The 24,780-nt window shown below is 41.1% G+C and overlaps 1 protein-coding gene and 1 long non-coding RNA gene across 3 annotated transcripts in view; one reads left to right on the top strand and one right to left on the bottom strand.

Moving 5' to 3' along the window:
- Positions 1 to 7,121, bottom strand: part of LOC102157382 — a 64,051-nt gene extending 56,930 nt beyond the window's left edge. The window contains exon 1 of the long non-coding RNA XR_005359138.1: positions 4,980 to 7,121. This is a non-coding gene — a long non-coding RNA (uncharacterized LOC102157382). The remainder of the gene's footprint in view (positions 1 to 4,979) is intronic.
- Positions 7,122 to 8,317: 1,196 nt separating this feature from the next.
- SC5D (sterol-C5-desaturase) lies at positions 8,318 to 24,411 on the top strand. 2 transcript variants are annotated; one of them, XM_038535873.1, is made up of 6 exons: positions 8,333 to 8,403; positions 8,862 to 8,994; positions 15,870 to 16,087; positions 16,836 to 16,968; positions 18,526 to 18,626; positions 19,149 to 24,411. In XM_038535873.1, the coding sequence occupies exons 3-6, from the start codon at positions 15,878 to 15,880 to the stop codon at positions 19,602 to 19,604; spliced, it is 900 nt and encodes a 299-aa protein (XP_038391801.1). In that variant the 5' UTR covers positions 8,333 to 8,403; positions 8,862 to 8,994; positions 15,870 to 15,877; the 3' UTR covers positions 19,605 to 24,411. The 2 variants fall into 2 exon arrangements, with proteins under 2 accessions (XP_038391800.1, XP_038391801.1); XM_038535872.1 differs by lacking the exon at positions 8,862 to 8,994 and having other exon boundaries at positions 8,318 to 8,403.
- Positions 24,412 to 24,780: the final 369 nt, after the last annotated feature.

Genomic DNA, 24,780 nt, shown 5'->3' with positions numbered 1-24,780 from the left:
GTGGCCCTAGCAAATTAATAGGTACAGTATATATTAGTGTCCTATTTTACAGAGGAGCAGCTGATCCCCAGAGTCACAAACTTTATGTGTAACGAGGCTGGCATTGGATCCAAGTCTTCAAAACTATTGATCTTGGCACTAAACCTTGGGACCTGCTCTGGTATTCAAAGTCCACTGGTGAAAATCAAAGTAGATAAAAGATGTTCCAGGAAGTCCAGCCGTCGTCATTTGGACTAGCCATTTCCACGTTCTCTCATTTACTCAAATTTTCTAAAGCAAAGAAATTTGGAAACAGTTTTCTCATCAGATAAGGTGCCGGTAAATAAAATGCTAGGCTCCTTCATCAGAAAGATGGTTCTCATTCTGTTTCTGATTATTTGGTGATCTAGGCATAGGCATCTGGATTAACTTCTTTACAAAAAATTTCCACCGCTGGTTCCAGGGAACTACAGAAGTAAATAAATTCAAATGCTGGTGCTGGGCAAGTGGAGGAAATCACTGCCAAGAATTTAGAACTGAGGGGCACCTGGCTGGCTCAGCCAGCTGAGCTTGCGACTCGAACTCAGGGTTGTAGGTTTGAGTCCCATGTTGGATGTAGAGATTATTTAAAAATAAAATCTTAAAAAAAGAAAATAAAAGAATTTAGAACTGAAAGCCAGCCCTCAGGCCAAATTCTTGTTGTCTTGGTAGTATTAAAGACCTCAAAGTGAGAATTTAAGTTAGAGTGATCCTGGATTACTAGAATCCCCAAGAAGCCTGGCAGATGCTAATTAAATTTTCCCACAAAGAAATTCATCCCAGGCTTCAAAGAATTCCAACAAATAGAATTCATTCAACCTCTCAGGTCTTGTTTATAAGAATTCTCAACTTGAACATTATAGTATACCTTGTTCACATTCCAGAACACTCTGTTCTTTCATATTGTCACCCACAGCACAGAGAGCTCCCCCCCCACTTCTAGTCCTACCTATACCTGACACTGGTGAACTCCCACTTCTTCAAGTCCTAACTTGACCTGTGAAGCTCCACAGCACACAGTTCCCCCCTCCCTTCCAGTCTTATCTATCACCTGGCACTGGTGAACTCCCACTTCTTCAAGTCCTAACTTGACCTGTGAAGCTGCTTGGAGTTCCTTGGAGAAAATCAATATCCTGTCTGTGCATTATTCTATTCCAGCACATATTTTTTATTTTTAACTCAAATTTCCTCAGGACCCACCAGCCCACGGTTATGAATGACAACACATTAGCAGTTCAACTGTCGCAGATCCATTGCTTTTACCCATGGTCTCAAACAAAATCTCTCCCTTTGTTATTTCTGGAAACTTATGGGTGTGCTTCACTGGTGCATGTGAAAGATCCTATGTTCTGCTGTTGCTATGGAATCTGTCGAAGGGAGTGCTAAAAAAGAAACAACAGGCCCAAAATGGAGTCACTTTTGCTAAGCCCCACCAAAACTTCCCACCCAACTGAACTGTTTCAGCCTCTTCCAGGAGTGGAACTTTAAGCCAATCAGCCTAGGACTTCCTCATCAGCATTAGTGAGGTAATCTGCCTCAGAAGACCCTCGGCTTTCCCCTAAGGGAAGGGGATCTTGCCCGAAACAATCCACTCTTCTAAGTTCCTTGCCTCACTCTTCTCCCATCTATACGCACCTTCCATTTTGTACACCTCCTTGGGAGTTGCTCTCTTCTTGCTAGATGGGATGCTGCCCAATGCATGAGTGGCTGAATAAAGCCAAATAGATATTCAGGTCTACTTGGCTGAATTTTGTTTAACAGGAGTCACATGGCCAGCATTCTGTAAAAGCATTGTTTCTAGCCCATAGTCCTAATCCCAGGGCTCCAGAGTGAGAAAGATATCCCTAGATGGCCCAGCAAGCATGACTAATTTGTGTTTGTTTGAATAGAGAGGTACATGACATACTATGCAGCTGAAATTGTAAAGAATAGTCACCTGGGCAGGGCAGGATTAAGATGTGGACACAGCTTTTTTTTTTTTCTCTTTTTCAGCTATCATATGGTATTTGTCTTTTTAAATAATATGCACCTGCATCTTTGATGAAACTAGACTAGCTTGTTAAAAGTGGACATAGCATACCCTCCAGTCCTTACTGGACTGTAGTCAGGCCATGTTCCAAGGAGATATGAGGAGGCTGCCTCTCTTTTCACTGTGGGTCTTGTTTCATCACCCAGTCCTGAAGAGGCATTGCTTCCATTCTCCACGATTCACAGAGGTGAATCACAAAAACTCCTTCAGTTACTGCTGACAGCCTCATAACATGGGATCGCAGTCCCAGGATGGCGATGAGGATGGCCACAAATTTCCAAAAATGTTATGTACTCTTCTGTATTCTGTAGAAGATGGTACAGAGAAGTGCTTGAAGCATGAGCTCTGACTTTTGTTTTTAGACAAGAGGGAGGAAGAGGGATCAGATTTACCCTTCTGCCTGAAACAACACACCAAAGAATGGCTTTCAAGACACGGGATGTCAAATAACCAAGGACGGTGCTGCCTGAGAAATGGGGAACAAATGAATGAGTCCAGGGACTGCCCCAGTTTTCTGCCCTGAGAGAGTGTCTAAGGATGCTGGGCAGGGACAGCACTTAGCTAGAGCCCAATGGGCTGAGGAGAGGAGATGAAGCTGAGGAGATGAAGTGAAGAGTATGGAGAGATGAAAGCAATTCAAGTTCATGGACAGAGTGCCAGACAGGAGAAAGATGCAGAGAGCAAATCCCAGAGACCTGCGGAGGGTTCTCAGGGAGTATTGATCAGCATCTGCATTCAAGGAAAATATCTAATGCCTGTAACAAAAACCATCCAAAGAAGATCAGAGGGGAAAAGGGCCCAACACTCCCATGGGCCAATCTACCCACCAGCCAGCTACAAAGAGCTCATAATTCTTCCTCTAACTCTTATAAGTTTTGTGCCCTCGGCCAAGTTATTTAAATTCTCTGTGCTTCAATTTGTCTGTAAGTTGCTCAAATGTAAATACATTTCCCTCAAAGGGTTTGTGTAAGCATTAATACAAATAGTAGATTAAAACAGTGCCTGATGCCTGTTAAGTGTTAACTTTTATTATTACGCAGCATAGTTGGGATTAGTTGGTTGATTGACAAAAGTTTATTCAAGGACTGAATCACAAGAAAGAAATATGAATACACTGGTTGCTTGTTTCCCAATATTGGTTTTCCCTTTTCTCAGAGTAACTGTGATAGCATCTAAAATACTATCTATGATCTCTGCCTCCTGGTGTTCTTGCCTTGTGAAATCCACTCCCTTAAGTGTAGGCTGGACCTATGATTTGCTTCTAATAAAAATACCACAATCTCTTCTAATATTAGGTTACAAAACGATTCTGGCTTCAGTCTCACTCACCCTCTTGCTTTCTCCCCTTCCTGCTCTATTGCAGCGCCCATGTTATGAGCTGTCCTACGAAGAGGCCAACATGGCAAGAAATCAATTTCTCTGGAAATAACCAATAAGGACTTGATGGTTCCCAATGGCCTTGTGAATGAACTTGGAGGTGGTCTTCTAAGGCTGCTACAGACAACTGAGTGAGCTTGGAACCAACTCTCTCCAAATAGAGCCTTGGCCAAAACTTCACTGCAGCCTTTTGAGAGATCCAGAGCCAGAGGACCAGTTAAGCTGCATCCAGATTCCTGATCCACAAAAACCATGAAGTAAATATTTGTTTTAAGTCATTAAATTTTTGGGTGATTTGTTATAAAGATATAACTATTATAGCAATAGAAACTCTGATTTTATTTTATTTTTTAAGATTTTATTTATTTGAGAGAGAGTGTACACATGCACAGGCAAAGGAGAGGCAGAGGGAGGAGCCTACTCTCTACTGAGCAGGGAGCCTGACTCAGGACTGGATCCCAGAATCCATGAGCTCATGACCTGAGCCAGAGGCAGATGCTTAACCAATTGAGCCATCCAGGTGCCCCTAGGAACTGATTTTAGCTGACCAGAATGAAGGCTACATTTCTCAGCCTCCCTTTCTGTTAGACCTAGCCATATAACTGAGTTGTGTAGTCACTGAGATTGGTAACAAAAGAATGCATGGAATTTTCAGACCAAGCCTTTAAAAAAGTGGCTATGCATGTTCAATCCCCTCTTTCCCATTTCTCTAGATAAGACACAGAAAATTTTTCCACTACAAGGTGGAAAAATCTGGATTCCATGCAGAGGAGGGCCACCCAATGATCAGGATCATCCATGTGAACTGTGTTTTGAGTGAAAAATAAATTTCTAAAAAGAAAAGAAAAGAAAAGAAAATAAAGAAAAGAAAAGAAAAGAAAAGAAAAGAAAAGAAAAGAAAAGAAAAGAAAGAGAAAAATTTCTATTGTGTTGGGATCATTATAAATTGAGGGTTTGTTACCACAGACAAGTATGCTAATTAACACTTTTATGTGAAAGAAAGAAAAACTTTTCTCTGGAGTAAGCCACTATTATTTTGGGTATCTGTCAGATGAAACCTAATCTACATCCTCATCAATGCATATACCCTAAGAATTTTATTTTTACCTAGGTATTTATTCCTCAGTCACTCCCCAAGACCTTTCTTTTGAGTACAGTCCCCCTGGCTGAAGTTCTGGGTAGTCTTCATTGCATAAACTATGTGCCTAGCGCTTTGCATTTCTGTTTTAATTTGTTCCCAGTAAAGACAAGTTAAGGACTCTTGCTAATCAAGTTGAATGTAGAATCCTACCAGATTTGAAGCTTTAAAAAGTCTTTCTGGGGATGCCTGGGTGGCTCAGCAGTTGGGTGTCTGCCTTTGGCTTAGGGCGTGATCCTGAAGTTCCGGTTTTGAGTCCCCTGTGGGGCTCCCTGCAAGGGGCCTGCCTCTCCCTCTGCCTATGTCTCTGCCTTCTCTGTTTCTTTCATGAATAAATAAAATCTTAAAAAAAATCTTTCTAGTGTCTCATAACCATCTGGCCTACACCCAGTTTCAGCTATTTTTATTGGCACTCACCTTTATCCTGTCTTCCCAACGCATTTTTGGTCTTCCTAAAAACAGTAATTCCTGGGGCACCTGGGTGGGACAGTCTCTGTCCTGTTAAAGCCTCTGACTTTTGGTTTTGGCTCTGGTCATGATCTTTGGACTCATGAGATCAAACTTCCTGTCGGGCTCCATACTCAGCATGAGTTTGTTTTCGGATTCTCTCTCCCTCTCACTCTACCCTCCTGCTTGTGCTCTCTCACTCGCTGTACAATAAATAAATACCTGAAAAAAACAATTCTTTTTCTTTGCAGACTCAAATTTTATCAATTTGTGTAATTATATAATTATGAGGCCTATGATGGAAATAGATTGGTAGCAAATACAACTGACCCTTGCTAAGCATTCCACTCAATTGGTGGAAGCAGATACATAGGTGTGAACCAAAGTGAAAGCTACTAGCTGTGAGTCTTTAGTATTTTCTAGGGATCAGCTGGCATGTTTCAGAAAGGGTATTGAGAACATTAGTTAAGTGGACAGTGGTTAGGAAGAGCTTCTACTGTATGCATTGTGTACTTTGGGGGGGACAGACAACAGATTTCATCTCATTTTCAGAGGGATCTCTGATCCCTAGAATATTAAGTACCACACTAGAAGTTAAAACCTAACCCATGGCACAGGTTGAGGAATTAATCTTCTTTTCCTCTGGTTTTGGGTACTTGTGCACCTACCTTTTTCTTGAATACTCCTTTCTCTCTAAAAACTAAATTCATACAAACAGATGTTTGTGAGCCAGTGGCCCTACCAGCTCATCAAAAACGTTCAGACTCTAAATCCTAGTTTAGAATCTTGTAAGTAAATGAGGCCCCCTAACTCCACTCTGGTTAAACGTTCCCCACACAAAGAAAGGGACTCTGACCATGCTGGGTAAACAACAGCCCTCATCAATTTTGATCCTTTCACCCTTTTGTTTTCTCCACATTTATCACTATCTGGTGGTGTTGTATTATCTACCACATATTCAATGATAAAATTCCAGCTACTCAGGATATTTATTTCAAGTTTGTTTATAATTTCAAGGTCAGATTTCCCAATCTTTCACAGTAGGTCATTTTTTTAAATGTGAAACTACTTAATTCACGGAAAAGGAAAAAATATATTCGTAGACTAAACGAGTCCTATAGGCAAGGCTACAGCAGCCACAAATGTGGAACTTTTGTACTAAATACCTTTTAAATCTGTGAGAATAAGGGGCTTCTGGGTGGCTCAGTGGTTGGGCCTCTGCTTTCGGCTCCTGGGGTCCTGGGACCAAGTCTCACATCAGGCTCCCCACAAGGAGCCTGCTACTCCCTCTGCCTATATCTCTGCCTCATGAATAAACATAAAATCTTTAAAATACACATATATTTGTATATACTATATATATGTACATATAAATCTGTGAGAATATAAGGCAATCTAACCATAATGGAGTTGAGAGGCCAGCTGGGAGAGCTCTCACACCTACCGCTCCTAGTCAACTGCAGACTCAACCGGAAGAGCATAACTTTGCAAGTCCATGTACTTTTGCTATTATTTTAGGACCCCGGCAGGAGGAAGGTTTTCCTCTGCCTTGGCAACAGCCCAGCCAATAAAAGATTGTCACAACCCACAGCCCCTGAAAAGCCATTCTACTTCCAACTCTGTTTATTCCAATGGGCTTTTTATTTGCGACAGCCTTCCCAACCTCCCCCTTTCCCCTATAAACCAACATTCCTCTCTTGTTCTGGGGATTTGCCTATGATTTCGCCATACCCTGCTTATCCCAAATTTCAATTCTCTTGCTATTCTCAAACCCATGTTTGCTGGCAAAATACCTGGCCGTCTTATTTTGACGGTCAATCACATTTTTACATTCCTCAGAAATGAAACATAAAAATCTTAATCCCCCAAATTAAAGGATTAAATGAGAACAACAAAGGAAACAAAGAAAACGTGATTTGGAAAGTAGGAGGCACTTTCACGCGTCATTGTGCTGTACACCTGAAACGAATATACTATTATCACGTCGTCGTGCTGTACATCTGAAACTAATATACTGTCACAGGCCAATTAAAAAATAGGATGCAGGGCAGCCCCGGTGGCTCAGTGGTTTGGCGCTTGCCTTTGGTCCAGCGTGTGATCCCATGGAGACCCGGGATCCAGTCCCGCGTCGGGCTCCCTGCGTGGAGCCTGCTTCTCCCTCTGCCTGTCTCTGCCTCTTTTTCTCTGGATCTCTCATAGATAAATAAATAGATAGGTAGATAAATAGGTAAATAAATAGATAAATAATAGGATGGAAGCCACTGGTATCTAAAACATTCATATAAAAGGTGTTTATGATTGGAGTCTAATAACTTCCCCCCTCCTAGGACAGCACTTCTGTCGGTCCTACAAGGAAACAAACGCATCTTTCCCAAACTTAGTCATCTCTCACTTTCCCAGCACTCTTTTTCCCCTTCTACTTATCACTCTGGGAGGAGCAAAGCGGAAGGAGGACCAGATTCTCTTCTGATTGGTCAAATCCACTAGAGCGGTGGTTCTTCTCCGACTTTAACAAACGTCAGACTCATTTCGGGTTTGTTTGTTAAAACACAGAGTCCTGGGGGCCCTCGGGGAGCTTCTGGTCCAGGAGGCCTGACTGGTTCCCAGGAGTATTTCCGAGCAGCTCCCAGATGATGCTGACGCGGCCGGTTGGCCTTTCGAGAAGCTGCACAGTCCTGGGGCTCCCAGGAATCCCACTGACAAGTGTGATCAACGCAATTCACGTTTAGAAAAAGCAAAGAACTACAAAACAAAAGGGAAAAAAATTAATAAAGGAACCACCCACTCCCGGGCAAAAGCAGACCTCCAGGGGGCCACACGCAGCCCCACTTAGTGCGCATGCGTGTGCTTCACCTGTTCCGTCTAAAGGCGCCTGTCACGGACACGCCCACCTAAACGGGTTCGGCCAAATTCCGGGCGCTCAGTGCTGCACGTCGGCTTCGTGCGCTGGGGCCGGCAAATCCCCGTCAACCCTCAACTCCTCGGACCGATGGGTCGCCTCGAGGCGCAGCGCCCGTAGGCAGGTCCGCATCAACGCCGCGAGCTGCCCCCGGCCAAGGCCGCGCTGCCCCCGCAGCGCCCCCCCCCCCCCGCCGAGAGCGGACGGAAACAACCCCTGAGGCCCCGCCCCCGCGGCTCGGCTCCGCACCTCCCGGGCGGGCGCAGGGGGCGTGGCCGGGCGCGCGGCGCCCACGTGACCGCCGAGAGCCGCGCGCAGCCAAGTCGCGCGATCTGCCGTCATATCAGCTTATGCCGCCGGCCGCTGATTGGCTGGCGGCGCCGCCGCTGGGAGCGCGTGCCCGGCCACGCCCCCCAGCCCTGCCCGCCCGCCCGCCGCCCAGTGGCCCCGCAGCCTGCGACCCCGCGGACGCCGAGTGGGCCGCGCGCTCCGGAGGTAGGGCTCACGCGAGGGCGGCGGCGGGGAACGAGGGCGCATGGAGAGCCGCCGGCGGGGGGGTCCCGGCTGAGGAAGCCCTGCGGCCGCCGTGTGCCTTCCCCGCGGTCCGCAGGCTCCACGCCCGGGCGGCCTCGGGGACCCGCTGCGGGGCGGGGCGGGGCGGGGGCGCCGGGACACCTGCCGGCCCGCACCGCGGTGGTGATGGGGCGGGGGCGGGAGGCGCCGGGGAGGCTGGGGGCGCCGGGACACCTGCCGGCCCGCACCGCGGTGGTGATGGGGCGGGGGCGGGGGGCGCCGGGGAGGCTGGGGGCGCCGGGACACCTGCCGGCCCGCACCGCCGCGGTGATGGGGCGGGGGCGCCGGGACACCTGCAGGAAGTCTGCCCGGTGAACACTGAGGCTTTACTTTGAGACGGAGCTCCCTCTCTGCTGGGGGGATTTTTTTTTTTTTTTAAGGGGCAAAGAAATTAGGTGGTGACCTCCTGACCGCTACGGTGCAAACCCCACTTACTGCGACGTAATTAGGATGGACGGACAGCAATCCACGCGGGTCGAGAAGCCTTGGAAGGGAAGGGGAATCATCCGTTAGGTTAGCATCCTAGGGACGCCTGGGAGGCTCCGCGGTGGAGCGTCTGCCTCAGGCTCAGGTCGTGACCTCGGGGTCCTGGGATCCAGTCCTGCATCGGGCTCCCTGCCTGGAGCCTGCTTCTCCCTCTGCCTGTGTCTCTGCCTCTCTGCGTGCGTCTCTCATGAATACATACGATCTTTTTTTTTTTTTTAAAGTTAGCATCCGAAAAGGAAAACATCATGCCTACTGGCATCCATATGTTACAGCAGAGTGAATTTGAAGGTGGTATCAATAAGTAAAGTTCCAAACGTCCGAATGAAAAGTTTCCAACCTGTCAAGCTTGTGTTAGCTAGATTATTTCTAACCTAAACCTTCCAGCAGGTTATCTGACTTTACAGCACCACAGTGGTGTGTGTTTAGGGTTAGGGTTCTAATGATAAGCATCTAAAAAAATAATAATAAATGCATGATCCTCGATCACTTAGAGGATGCTTTTCCGCTCATTATGTAATGCAATTAGTATGAGATATTCAGAATTCCCCATCTGTATGTATATAAGTTGAGAGATAATTACAATGTAGAAGCTGAGAAACAAGATTCTGGAATATACATCCTAATTGTTACTTAGTACTTAACAAATTATTTAAATATTCTCGCCCTCAGTTTCTCCGTCTATAAATGGAAGTTATGGAAGTACCTACCTACCTGGTAGGGTTGTAAGAATTAAGCAAGGTGGGGCACCTGGGTGGCTCAGCGGTTGAGGGTCTGCCTTCAGCTCAGGTTGTGATCTCAGGGTTCTGGGATCAGCCCCATGTCAGGCTCCCCGAAGGGAGCCTGCTTCTCCCTCTGCCTATGTCTCTGCCTCCCTGTCTGTCTGTGTCTCTCATGAATAAATAAATAATCTTTCAAGAAAAAGAACTAAGCAAGGTGATAAATTAAAAAAAAATGCTTTTAAATAATACCTGGTTCTCAACAAATGTTAACTATTATTATCTATACTTTTACAGTAAAGCCAGAGTAATTGTAGACTCATTCTAGCCTAATTGTGGTTTTTTTAGTAACTGTGTTTTATGAAAAAGTTTTGTTTCTGTAGAAGTAAAACAATATAAAGCTTCTGTTTCAGTCAGGGTTATTTAACTTAGGGTCTGTGGAGCCCCGGACTTAAGGGAGTATACACGCCTTAAAATTTTATGCAAAATTCTGTGAGTTTGCCATCATTGAGAATTTACAAAATTAAGAAGCTGAAGAGTTGAGATAGTGATGAAGAGGCAGTCGAACTTCGTTCAAGTCTTGGTAGAAGAGCTTGGGACTTTGTAACCAGACTGCGTGGGTTTGTGTTCCAGCCCCAGCGTTTGTTTACTTGATGATCCCAAGCAGATTACTTGAAATTTTTTTTTAAAGATTTTACTTATTTGAGAGAGGGCGAGCATGAGCTAAGTGAGGGGCAGAGGGAGAAACAGACTCCCAACTGAGCAGGGAGCCTTAGGCAGGTCTCAATCCCAGGACTCTGGGATCATGACCTGAGCGGAAGGCAGACACTTAACTGACGGAGCCACCCAGGCACCCCAGATTACTTGACTTGCCTGTGCCCAGCTTCTTCATCCATAATACTAGTACCTAATAATACTAGTACTTATAATTCTAGTACCTAACTCTTAGGGTTTCTTGAAAGGGTCAAAGGAGCTAATATGTATGGTACCAAGTGTTTATATAGCAGATGTTGATATTAGATGTTATCAATTATTTTTCAAAGAAAAATCAAATGACACTTTATTCTTCCGTAGGTTAGAGTAATTTTGACTCTGCTGTGGCCCAGTAACAGCAGTAATAATAGCTCCTATTTTTTGACTAACTTCTCTGTGTCAGATGGTGGCGAAACTCTGGGGACTTAGTCTCTAAACCTTAACAAGATAAACCTTTACAGACGTGGCTTTGAATATAAACTTCAAATTTGAATTGCAGTTTTGAGATCATATTGTTAACTGATTTCAGAAGATTTTTTTGTTAGATGTCAGAAAGTATAGCGATATGTTTATGAATACTTCATTATTACATTCAACAAATAGAATGAATTGAAATCCAAATTCTAAAAACACACAAAATAGGTTTCATTTCACGGGATCTAAACTGCCTCTGGAATGACTGAGGTACACATGTCTTCCTCCCGTCCAGGCACTGGTTCAGTATAACAGCAATTATGTGCAGGGAATATACAAATTAACACAATTAGCGTGGTCTTCAGATAAAAGCAAAACTATAGAATTGTTTAAAGTCAAGGACTGAGATCTTTTGAAACTTATTACTGGCATCTGATATTAAAGGTTGAATAAAGGGGAGTTTAGTTAATGTTTGAATTGTTTGGCTGGACTGTACCATATTGACTTAGGGCTATGGGACACTCTAGGTAACATCCAGATTGGTCCATTAACTTTTTTTTTTTTTTAAGATTTTATTTATTCATTCATGAGAGACATGCAGAGAGAGAGAGAGAGAGAGAGAGAGAGAGAGAAAAGCAGGCTCCATGCAGGGAGCCCGATGTGGGACTTGATCCTGGGTCTCCAGGATCACACCCTGGGCTGAAGGCACGGGCTCAACCGCTGAGCTACCCAGGGATCCCGGTCCATAAACTCTTAACCAACTTTTAGTGGTGTCACAATATCCTTCTCAACTGTTTGGTTTTTAAATGTTTATGTTTCCTGCTACTACTGCTTAGTGTACTTTGTTTGCTATATTATCTCCCTTGGCAGCCTCTACTCCTTATGGCTTCAATTTCAGCTGCTTACAAGCTCACTTTTGAACTTGGGATTCATGTTTATATGTAGACCACTGCCTATGTTTAAGAGTAAGCATGGACTTAAAGCTTATTAGTCTCTGCTTAATTAGATTTAAGACCCAAAATGAATCCCTCATTCTTTATGCACCCCTGTCCTTGTAGCACCAAATCTGTCAGCTCTCCCAGCATTCCCTTGTTCAGTTCTTGATGACATTACCATCTACTCTGGCCAGCTGAAATTTCACAGCCATCCTAGACTTCTTCCTTGTTCACATTCCAGTATTTAATTGGTCATCAAGCCCTGTGGGTTTTTTACCTGCTAAATCTCTGATGAATATGTATGTGTGTTTTTAGAGCTCCTGGGCTAGTCTACCACAGGATCAACCAAATTAGTCTTTCTGCTTCTCATCAGTACTCATATTCCTAATGGAGTGGTTTCTCTGAAATATGGGTCTGATTAGAACCTCTTTCCTGCTCAGAAACCTTTAGTATCTCCCCATCATGTATGAGGGAAAGTCATATTCCCTATCAGGGCAGCAGAGCTCTTCACAGCCTGACACCAATTTCCTTTTACCAGGTTTATCCTGGCACATTCTCTCCCCCCACCCCCATTTCATCCCTATCTCACTATTTGGCACCCACGAGCAACACTCAATGAGTAATGAATGTACCATGATTTTTTCCATTCCTTGGCAAGTTCTTTCTTTCTTTCTTTCTTTTTAGATTTATTTATTTATTTATTGGGGGTGGGAAGCAGAGGGAGAGATTCTTCAAGCAGACTCCCCACTGAGGCTCAATCCCATGACCCATGAGATCATGACCTGAGACTAAACCAAGAGTTTGATGTTTAACAGACTGAGCCCCCCAGGCACCTACAAGTTGTTATTTCTATTTGAAATGGCCGTCCCTAACCTTTTCTTTCTGATAATGGCCTTTAAAGCTTGAATCAGATGTTGTCACTATGGAGCCTTCTACTATAAACTGGGGTAGTTTTGTTGTCTTTTCTGATTATATAGAATTTGTGTATATACTTTTATTATAGCACTTGTATTGATGTAATTGTTTCTATAGTTGCCTTTCAGATGGATTTAGAAAAGATACATCTTTTCCATCTTTGTATGCTCATTATCTAGTGTAGTACTTAATACTTGTTATTTTAATGAATTAACAACATATGATGAAGGATATGTGTCCATATCTGACATTTGACATTAGTTAATTAAAATTTTCCATGACAAAGGGAGGGGAAAGAAATGCTTACAACTCCTACCACAAACAAGGAGCTAAATACTCTTAATAAATAAAGAACTTCTAGAAATTGATAACGAACTTCTAGAATTTGATTTTTTTTTTTTTTTAAGATTTTATTTATTTGAGAGCAAAGGTGAGCACAGAGCAAGAGGGAGAGGGAGAAGCAGACTTCCAGCTGAGCAGAGGACTTAACCTGCCTGGGATTTGATCTGAGGACCTGAGATCATGATCCAAGCCAAAAGCAGACATTTAACCAATTGGACCACCCAGGCTCCCCTAGAATTTGATTTTAAGAAACTGAAAACCCAGCACCTGGCTGGCTCAGTCTGTTTAGCAGCTGCCTTCGGCTCAGGTCAGGATCCTGGGGTCCTAAGATTAAGCTCTGCATCTGGCTCCCTGCTTCTCTCTTAACCACTGCATGTGTGTACACTGTCTCTCTTAAATAAATAAGTAAAATCTTAAAAAAAAAATGGGCAAGGGATAAACACATAATTTCACAGAAAATAAATATTCTAAATATGTGAAATGATGCTCAACCTCACTCATAGTAAGAAAAAGATAAATATATACTGAGATATCATTTCTTTGCTATCAGATTAACAAATACCCTACAGTTTGATGATATTCTCTGTTGGTAAGTTTTTAGGGAAATAGACATAATCCTGCAGTCCTCTGGGCTTGCAAAGGGGTGCAGCTCCTATGCAGAGCAACCTATCGATAATCTACCAAAGTTATCAATGCAGTTCATCTTCATCCTAGCACTTCTGCTTATAGAAATTTATGCAAAATTGGGTTAATCGTTGTTTCATTGCTTTAAATAGCATAAAGTGAAAAGCTATCCAAATCCTTTACATCAGTTAAATAAACAACACAAAGGAACATAGGTCCACAGTCCCTTAGCTGTAGTTTCAGAGTCTGAAAAGGCCCGAAAAACCAGAAGGTCTTGTTTTGTTTTTTAAAGATTGGCACTCAAATTCATTTAATGGCACGGGCTTTCTCTGACTGACTGAGGTGCTCACTGTGTGTTGGTACACCTGTCAGGTACTCCTACCTCTGCTCTTTGCTGAGACTATAATTGTCACTTTGGGTTTAATTGCATGTAGAAATATTTTTTTTTTATTTTTTATTTTTTTTTAAATTTTTATTTATTTATTTAAATTTATTTATGATAGTTACACACACAGAGAGAGAGAGGCAGAGACATAGGCAGAGGGAGAAGCAGGCTCCATGCACCGGGAGCCCGACGTGGGATTTGATCCCGGGTCTCCAGGATCGCGCCTTGGGCCAAAGGCAGGCACCAAACCGCTGCGCCACCCAGGGATCCCTAGAAATATTTTTTAAAATAGTTACAGATAGCCCATATGAATGACAGGATGAAGGGAAGCATCCGTCCCTAGTAATCGCATGGAGTTCTTGTAGGAGCTTGCATGTGGTGGTGTCTGTGAGCCCTCTGCTGAAGAAGACGGCGTAGGAATTACTACTACATGTGACTTACAGGGAAACAGATTACTGAAGTTCTACGCTGGTGGCAAGGACCAAGGACTAATGAAAAGCAAAAAGCCACAGCCCAGGCCGGGAAATGAAGATCCTAACCATGTTTTGATTAAGTGGGTTTGACAACAGGAACGTACATAAATGCCACTGGTTGCCTTGTTGGTTGTGAAACACGCTAGGATATATCATGAAGAACTCCTGCTGAAGACAGATGTTAGTATTAAGAAAGGAGGATTTGGAAATTTAGGAAACAGTGTAGTGAAAAACATCTGAAAGTATGGTGAAAATGACTCTGCTGATCATGAAATCGCTAAACATAACACTGATGAATTAGCCAAGATAAAACCTGATGACAGCCTGAATGCAGAATAAATTCGCAGTGGTGGCGGATTACCGGGGCAGCATGTTACGTTGCTCTGCATGGGAGCTGCGCCACTTTGCAAGCCCAGAGCAGTGTAGGATCGTGCCTCTTCCCCTACAACCTTACCAGCAGAGAAGATCACCAAACTGTAGGATATTCATAACCTGGTAGCAAAGAAATAATATGTCAGTATATATTCCCATCTACAAGTGTTTGAACAAGTCTCACAGAACGGGCAAAAATCTGTGGGCTGGTTCACTACCATGTAAGGGCGATCCAAGCTCGAGGCAGGCCTGACTGAAGACAGTTGACAATTTTAAATTGTTCCCAGACAGCCCTTGTGTGCATTCTCCTCCTCAAACTTTTAGTCACAGGTTTGCAGTTGCCAGCCCCTGACCTAGAGTATTGATTTAGCAGCAAGAGGAATAAGCGTATTCTAGTTCTTAATCCCAAGAATCTGTCTCCTTTTGTTCTGTCGATGGGAGTGGCCTTTCCCTTCTGTCACAAGAACAGATGGTCCCTGAGGTGGCAGCATAAATACTATCTAGCAAATTTATCTTAAGTCTCAGCACTGAAAGAAAACTCTGAAATCAGAGTCCTTTTGAAGGAAAGAAGTCCCACTGAACCTTGTAGCTGAAAGAGGAAACATCTGAATGCCCTGCATTCCGCATCTTTACTACTTGCCACGCTGCCTAAGGAGACTTTGGAAAAGAACACCAAGGTGGCACTAGATCTAAATTGATGCCCCTTGCCAGCTAGCTGTTAGAGAAGAACCTGTTCTGGGCCTAGTGTCTCTGAGCTCTGATGTCTCCGGGTATAATATGAAGAGATTGGATTAGAGATGATATTTAAGGTCCCTTCTGGCTCTAAAGATGGCATTTCAGGGATTCTGGTAGCCACAGACTTGTGTTGTAAATGCTTACGAAAGCAGAAACTTCATGTATGGTTTTCCAAAAGTTCTTTGCATTGAGAACTATCAGCATGGGTAAGTAATTGTTGCACGTGTTTATCCTTTAGGGGCTAAGATGGATCTTGTACTCAGTGCTGCAGATTATTATTTTTTTACACCGTACATCTATCCAGCCTCATGGTCTGAGGATGACATCTTCCGACAAACTATTAGTCTCCTGATTGTGACAAATCTTGGTGCTTATATCCTTTATTTCTTCTTTGCAACGCTGAGCTATTACTTTGTCTATGATCATTCATTGATGAAGCATCCACAATTTTTAAAGGTAAGTGATTTTCTTACCTACTTCTTAACTACTGTTACAGTAAAAATAATAAGTATTTGTGCGTGAGATTTTCAGATTAAACTGGTTATAACCATTAAGTAAAATTTTTGCAACCAGCCTCAGATGGGTTAGATGTTTTTGGTAGGGCTGATCCTCCTCTCCTTCTCTTAATTTAAACAAATAAATGAATCCAACTTTGTTGTTGTCGTTTTAATTACAAGCCTGGTGTCTTCCTGGATACATAGACAAGAATTTGCTAATAGTGATGCATAAAGGTACTCATATGTGCAATGGTCTTAATGTTTGACTTTCACAAACTGAAATATGTTTTTACTATATATCTATTTTCTGACTAGATAGGAGATTGTAGGTTTGTTTACAATCATCTTTTTATTCCAGTTATTTGTATTTATCAGTGACTACAAGGACTGAAAAAAAGAAAATCAAGAGAGGGTTGAGGATAGAAGTTATTTGTGAAAGACATGCTTATTCCACGAAGAGAAATCTAGCATGCAGATATTGTGGGAAGGAAAGAAATTTTCAGAATTTAAAGTATTTACTGCATTTGGTCTTCACAAAGGAATGTTCCATGCGCGTTCCAGTATATTAACATTTTCACAGAAGCAGTTTGGCAGCAAGCTCCTTCATATAAAAGAGATTGTAAAAATCCAATCCAAGACAATTTTACACTGGTTTTTGTTTAACAGAGATTTTTGTGATTTTTAAGTATTGATGATTTCACTTTCAGAATCAAGTCTATAGAGAAATTATGTTTACTGTCCAGTCATTGCCGTGGATTAGTATTCCCACCGTATTACTATTCCTGCTGGAGTTGAGAGGTTACAGCAAATTATATGATGACATAGGAGAGTTTCCCAGTGGTAAGTTAAGCACAGAGTAGTTTCTCTAAAGAACCAAATCTGCCTCTTTTTTTCTTCTTTTAAAATAATTACAAGTTGTTTAATTGTTTAAATGCTCTGTTTTTATATACTCATGTCTTTGCCACATAGTACATTTCCTCGTCTATCAATTTTGAAGTCTTGGTTGTAGATGGAATATTGCCCAGGGGAAGCTGGGTGTGATCAGAGAAAGAGACCTTTGCTTTCATTCACTATTCTCTGTGTTAAATTCAGACTCAAAAAAAAAAAAACCCCAAGTAATTCATGATAATTAGAGAAAATCAAGAGACAGGTTTGTTAGATCCACTATCCTGCTACCTACAACCCATCTCTTTTGATATCTATCCTTCCTCTTTTCAATGCCTGAAAGCTTCATATAACCCTACTATGCATACTGGTTTGGACTTTGATTTTTTTTTTTGTCGTAGTGTATATGCTGGTATTTTCATGTAAGTAAATCTGGACATATTATATATTAGTTACAGTATCACAGTGTGTAGATATCCATAGTTTATTTAAATGATCCCAGTTTTTTTGGTCTTTAGATTATTCCTTTTTTTCTATTATAGATAGTCCTGCAGTGCCTTAACTAAATTTTTGTGAAATTTTGAAATTACTTAATAAAGGTACAGTTCTAGTATATCTAGTATTAGAATGTAAGAATAGTAGTTAACATTTATTGAATGTTGATATGTACCAGCTATAGTGCTAAGATTTTCACATGTATCAATCCATCTTATTCTACATCAATTCTGTGACTTAGGTCCTATTATTATGTTCCTTCTATAAGGGAGTAAATTAATATACAGTAACTTGCCTAGGCCATTCAGCAAATAAGTGGTGGATCTGGGACTGGAACCCAGGCTTGCTGGCACCAGCACACCTGTTGTCCAAGTAAGAGGTTAGATATTTAAAGGAAGGAACAAAAATTATACAGTATGGTGATGAATTGGCTAGGCCTTGAAAAGTAGATAGGTTTATGAGTAAAAGTAAAAGGAGAAAGAGTATTCTAGATACATTGAAGAGAACAAGTAAAGGTACAAGAGGTAAGACTTCTAAGATGTTGGGAGGACATTGAGTAAACCAGCCTGGTTAGTACAAGAACAGATGAGGCTGAAAAGATTAGAAAAGACTGGGTTAGGGAGTAAATGCTGGGCTTGAGGTATTTAGTGGAAAAAAAATTCTAAGCAGGAAGATAGTATGTAAAAATATGTTTTACGAAGATTAATATGGAGGAAAAATAAACGCTGTTATTTATGCTCAAAGATTTAAATAATAAAGATGCCCTAAGTGTATGCTTTTTCTGTCTCATAAGTGCCTTCATATTTTAACTTCAAGTTTTTATGAGAGGGAAATGAGGAAAGAAGCAGATACTAGAGAATTAAAGGAGATTAATTTATAATGTATTGTATTAGCCAAAATAGTTTATAGTGCTTGAGTCTAGGATCATATTTTGTGCACATAGATGGACGAGCACCAAGTAAACTATGGTCCTGGAAGCCGGATCTTGATTCTGATATATCCTGTTATCTTTTCTAGGCTGGTTTCGCCTCATTATTAGTATACTGTCCTTCCTCTTTTTCACGGACATGCTGATCTACTGGATTCACAGAGGCCTTCATCATAGACTTGTGTATAAGGTAGAGTCATTTTTAGGGAAAAGAGAAAAATACATACATCTCAGCAGTGTATATCTATAAACTCTGTTTTCTTGGGTTTTTTGTTTTTTAAGATTTCATTTATTTGAGAGAGAAAGCGAGCACAGGCGGGGGGAGGGGCAAAGGGAGAAGTAGACTCCTGCTGAGGAGGGAGCCTGATACTGGGCTCAACCTCAGGACCTCAGCATGACCTGAGGCAAAGGCAGACGCTTAACCAACTGAGCCACCCAGGTGCCCCCAAATTCTGTTTTCTATTTCTAAGAGTTTCCCCTCACTTGTTAAATACCTAAGTAGCCATAGTTATGATAGATACCAGGTGCATTTTGTTTGTGTTCTTTATGGGTCTGGAGGGGCTGTGTTGAAATGTTACTGTTTTTAGGTAAAGAGGTACATTTTATAAAGTGATTTTGCTGAATTTAAAGAGTTTTTATTTCTACAACATGAGCATGAAAAGCTAAGTTGAAAAGTAAAGGTGGTTCTTAACTGTGTTCTTTTCTTCTGTAGCGCATACACAAACCTCATCATCTCTGGAAGATTCCTACTCCATTTGCAAGTCATGCTTTTCACCCTGTGGATGGCTTCCTTCAGAGTCTACCTTACCATATATACCCTTTTATCTTCCCATTACACAAAGTGGTTTACTTAAGTTTATACATCTTGGTTAATATCTGGACAATTTCCATTCATGATGGTGATTTCCGTGTTCCCCAAATCTTAAGGCCATTTATTAATGGCTCAGCCCATCATACAGACCACCACATGTTCTTCGACTATAACTATGGACAGTATTTCACTTTGTGGGATAGAATTGGAGGCTCGTTCAAAAATCCTTCCTCCTTTGAAGGGAAGGGACCACTTAGTTATGTGAAGAAGATGACAGAAGAAAAGTGCAACACCCATACAAAAAATGGTTGTAAAAATGAAAAATTATTCAGTGGAGAGCTTACAAAGACTGAGTAGATTATTACCCTACTATTAAATATTATAAAATCTTTTTAATAAGGAAAAATAATCTATATACGTACTACCAAGAGACATGGCAAGTAAGTGGTATTTGAAAGTCCACATTGTGGGTACTGCTGAGGAATGATCATGATGGTAGGTCAAGGAGAGAATGCTGTGAACACCTGAAATTTTAACCTCATGCTTACAATACTAGGTGTTGGTCTCAAGGACAAGTTGTCTCTCTCTAGCCAGCATATCTGTAATTTGTATAGCCTCAACAATAGTTTTTATAAGGATAAAGAATAAACTATTGAGGGGACTAGGTTATGTCCTTTTGCCTTAATCCACCCATATTCATTAAGGAAAATACATTGTGCTTGATAATACCAAGACTAAGCATCATAACAAAGAACTAGTATAAACATGATTCCTTGTTTCAGGAATGGTTGTTTTCGATGTTGGTATGATAATGACTACCTATAGTATTCAAGTGGATACATCAGTGTGGAAAAAAAAAATTCTGATAGAACATATTAGCGGCTAAGTTAAATGACCTAATTAATAGCAGGTTTAATAAGATTATCATCTTAATAAAGCTTATTCTCTGGGGAAGCTTATTCTCTGGGGACATTGTCAAATACTACATTTTACTGATGAAAAAATAAATTAGAACTTTAAAAAAATACTGACGCTACCATGAGATTTAATCCAGATCTGGGATTATTGAAAGACTTTGATGGTTATTGTTTTAAACCATTATTTAATAAGTATAAAATTATGTGAGCCTGAATATATTTAGAAAGGGAAATTTGATGCCTAAATAATATATTTGACAATACTGCTTTTTAAATTAAATGGATGCACTGCACTTTTGATATGTTTCAAAGTTACAATCCTCTAATTTCCTATAAAAGGAAGTAATTGCCAAATATTTAGGCCTATCACTGAAGATTAGTTTTGAAATCTTATTTTCCCTCTTCTCCCTCCACTTTTCCCCACTTTCTGTGCAAAAAAATTTAACAAATAGTTTCATAAAGAAATGTGTGTTGTAACATAAATATATTGGAAAAAATGGTTTGGAAAGGCATTCTATAAGCTATTTATGTAAAATCAATAAAAGTTGATTATTACTGTTATTAAACTGTATCAGTTAAATATTGTAGCAGCACAAAGTATTCTCTGTACAAATTGTGTCGATTTGAAACCACAGAAATGATGTGGGTTGTCAGAACTTTTAAATGTTCCAAATGCTCATTGTCAAGGGAAGAAAGGGGATATCACATTCTTTTTATATTTCATATCTTTATTAGATTTGAGTGTTTTAGCAAGAGACCAGTCATAGAATTTAATGCTTGGCACCCAGAAGAAAATATCTTTTTTTCTGAGTTACTATTACACTGTTGCGCTACTTAAACATTCTAGTGTACCAGTCGGTGGTGTTTTGTAGCTGACAGTTCCAGCCAGTGATTGTCATTAGCCTCTCTACCCCCGCAAAAAGAAGGAAATTAAGAGGCAAACTTTGTTTCCTGTGATAATGGCAGCTAATATTCAAGTTTTCTATTCCTGTTTCAGTTTTGGTAGTGTATATGTTTCTAGGAATTTATCCATTTCTCCCAGGTCATCCAATTTGTTCATATATCATTTTTCAGAACGTTCTCTTATTTATATTTCTGTAGTATTGGTTACTTCTCCTCTCTTATTTGTGATTTTCTTTTTGGGGATCCTTTCTCCTTTTGGATGAGTCTGGCTAGAGGTTTATCAATTCTATGAACTTTTTTCAAAGGACCAGCTCCTGGGTTCATCGATCTGTTCTATGGTTTCTTTTAGTTTCTAGATCATTTGTTTCTGCTCTAATCTTTATTATTTTCTTCCTTCTGCTGGCTTCAGGCTTCATTTGTTCTTTTTCTAGCTTCTTTAGGTGTAAGTTTAGGTTGTTTGAGAATTTTCTTACTTCTTGAGGTAGGCCTGTATTGCTATGCACTTCCCTCTTAGGACCACTTTCACTGCATTGCAGAGGTTTTGGGCTGTTGTGAATGACAGCTAATATTTATTGAGCTTTTACTTTTGATCAGGCACTATTACAAGCCCTTGACATGAGGAAACTGGGATATAGTTGCATGACTTTTCTGAGGTTATTTCTCTCTCATAAAGCCCAGTTTGGATGTTTCTGGTCAGTGGACAGCTTTCCATGATCATTCTGAGACCAGACTCCTTCCGTCTTGGGGCTACCTGTCTCCAGTCTAGAGTCTTCTTTGTTGAAGGAGCCCACACCAGGAGAGGGAAGAGAAAACGACCATTTTTGTGGGTCAGGTTGAAAGCCTTATCCCTTACCCATGTTCCTTTGGACAAAACTTTGTTGAATGGCCCATGTCACTGAAAGAGATTCTGGGAAATGTGTCTTAATTGTGCCTGGGAGGATGGGAAATGGGAAAACCACTCTCTGGAACAGCTAGCCAGTTTGCCATGCTCACATAATTTATTCTTCTCCTTTTGGGGGTCCCAGTAAAAGCATTGAAGAGACAAACGAGCCCCCAGAGCATTTCAAGTTGTCCATCCGCTGGATGATGTCTTGATGCTCTTAATTCCATTACTCCGAGCATGAGTGTTATTTTCCTCTAGATTCTTAGTACTGTGTAGTGAACAGAAAAAAAAAAAAAAAAAGACATAATGTATAGGGAGAGGAAAGCTTCCTAAAAATGTTAGTAACCATCAAACTAGCCCCTGCCCTCCCACCTTTTTTCTTAAATTCTAGTCTCATTGGGCAGTATTATGTTTAGTCCTGCAGTGTTTTCAATACCACGACTGCACTGTCCCAGTCTCCATTAGAGGAAATCAGACAGTATTCATGGAAGTGAGGCTCTCAATTCCTTCCCACAGGAACATCAAGTGCATGGCTTTTCCCCTTGACTTGGGAAACTTTAGTTCAAGAACAGAAAGGGAAAGTCAAGATTACATTTTCTACCTTTATGGTAGAAATTAGGAAATGGATGGAGGTGGTACAAGAACACATTTCAAAAACCCGGAGACTTTTTATTAGGTGCCATCCTGTTCTTTGCTGTTTCTCTGTCTCCCTGTGTCTACATGGCGGTGAACTTCCTACTTCTCATTGTCCTGCCCCACATTTTCTCTTCCAATCTTCAAGAAGTCAGGGACAGATTTGGTAGAGAATTATGAGCGCAGGTTTTGATACACGGAGTCTGCAGTGCTGGCGCACTATTTAAATAGAGATGATGTCTGGGAGGAAAAGGGGAAGTAGACAAATCACAACAAAGATGTGGGATTAACCCAGAGAGAAGAAAAGTTTGAGGTCATGAGATTGCTGCGGAGAGCGTGAAAAAAAAAGATACCCAAAGAAATAAGCCAATTTAAAGGGTGAAGAAATTTCTTTCCTTGTCTTCCCAACCTCTTCAGAGTCAGGAACCTTGACTGGCAGTCTTAGATCAGCAGTTACTGTTTTCTTTTCCTCTAACATCATTAAGTGCACCCTATTTATTCTAGACCCCAGATTCCTTCAAAGTAGTGACTGTGTGTGAATTGCCATTGTATTGAACTATGTGTCCTTAAAAGACCTGGCTGAGGATTGTTAAATAGTTTGCTGAATGAATTAATGGAAGTGTCATTCTCTTCAGTAAACATTGAATGAACCCCTACTGGGTGCCACACACTTGGCACAAGGGGCTGCAAATATTTATTCTGCAGATACTTCACACTGTCGTTTTAACCAAGAATTCACTTCTTATTCATTAGCTCACATTTTCAGTGCATGGGAGGAGTCAGAGGGAAAGTAAAGAGGAAGCAGATGGGTCCTAACCAAGGATGGACTATCCTTTTTTTTTTTCCCCTCAAAGTCAAGCCTCCACTGGAAACAAACAAAACCTACCAGTACCCTGGATTCTGACCCTGTAGGAATCAGTGGTACAAGTACCGATCAGAGGGTTGAATGAAAATGAATCACAACTACTTAACGGTGCTCTGGATACAGAAGAAAAAAGAAAAAATCTTCAAAAATTATTGGTTGATGACACCAAGAAATAACAAACCCGGGAGGACAATCTATAGCTTCAGCTGGAGTGGAATTCATCTCAGAGGAGTTACAGACCCTAACCGCTTTGGAGTTCACCAGTTTTGAGTCCTGGCTCTGCCACTTGCAGATTGCATGACCTTGGTTTCTCTGTCTGTAAATTGATGAAAATCCTGCCTACCTAATAAGATTAAATAGGTTAGAAACACTCAATTAAATGTCAGCAGAGGCTATTATTCATGTAAATTGTGCTTAATGCCTCTGCTTTCGAGGTTCAGTGATTATTGTCATTACACCTAGGATAGGCCCTCGGTGGAAATCAATTGCAGGGAGAAAAAAAGGCCCCTGGGTACTTTCATCTTCACATTGGAGGGTGAGAGATGAGGGGCAAACTGAAATAGGGGGCACAGAGGAGAATCGTAAGTAAAGCCAAAATTGACACATTATCTCCTGTAAATTTTCTTCATAAGAATTGTAAGATAGCTAAGTTATGTATTGCCAAATAATTTTATTGTAAAAATGCATTGCAGTAAACCGTAAGGTCTGTTTACAGGGTTTTGAGGTAAAGTAGAAGAAAACTTCCCTGGAAATTAAATTTCTTAAGGCAAGAAGGAAGTGTGTGAACTATACCGTCGAGCTTTACTGTCAAAGCAGAGTTTTGGTATAGAAAGGACAATACTTATAAATATTTAATCTAAGATACTGCATTAGAATACATTTTCACGGTGTTTCTTAAATCTAGGCTCGACTTGATCTTATTGAAATGTAAATACAGTAAAATTTGTACAAAAGTAAGAGAAATTACGTTCTCAGTTCTTTGATCAACAATCAGAAGTGTGACTGATTAAATGCTCCTAAACACTTGACACTGTTTACATACTTGATTAATCCCATTTTCTTAAACATTTGATAAGTCTAACACGTTTGACTCATCCCCTCCCAAAAGGCACACTTGTGTACTCAGCACATTTTTCTGAGCTCCTTGGCAACTCAGGATTCAAATACATTTAAACATACTTAACCACAAAACAGCATAATGATATCCCAAGTTCATCGCTCACCTTTAAAATATCTGTACTCTAGACTTTCATTCACTTTTTGTATCAAGAAGCGATACAATCTCGTTATCTCTTGATTTTAAAATTATAATTCTTACGCACTAAGCCTCTT

This window comes from Canis lupus, chromosome 5 (genome assembly GCF_011100685.1).
Source record: "Canis lupus familiaris isolate Mischka breed German Shepherd chromosome 5, alternate assembly UU_Cfam_GSD_1.0, whole genome shotgun sequence".
NCBI classification, from domain to species: domain Eukaryota; kingdom Metazoa; phylum Chordata; class Mammalia; order Carnivora; family Canidae; genus Canis; species Canis lupus.
Note: the sequence above shows the minus strand (reverse complement) of the source record. Positions and strands in the feature narration are given on the sequence as shown.

Bases quoted from the DNA above. Each gene is read 5' to 3' on its own strand.
- SC5D (XM_038535872.1), top strand. From the start codon at position 15,878: ATGGATCTTGTACTCAGTGCTGCAGATTATTATTTTTTTACACCGTAC. The intron at 16,088-16,835 runs GTAAGTGATTTT...TTTCACTTTCAG, and splicing joins AGCATCCACAATTTTTAAAG to AATCAAGTCTATAGAGAAAT. The intron at 16,969-18,525 runs GTAAGTTAAGCA...TATCTTTTCTAG, and splicing joins CATAGGAGAGTTTCCCAGTG to GCTGGTTTCGCCTCATTATT.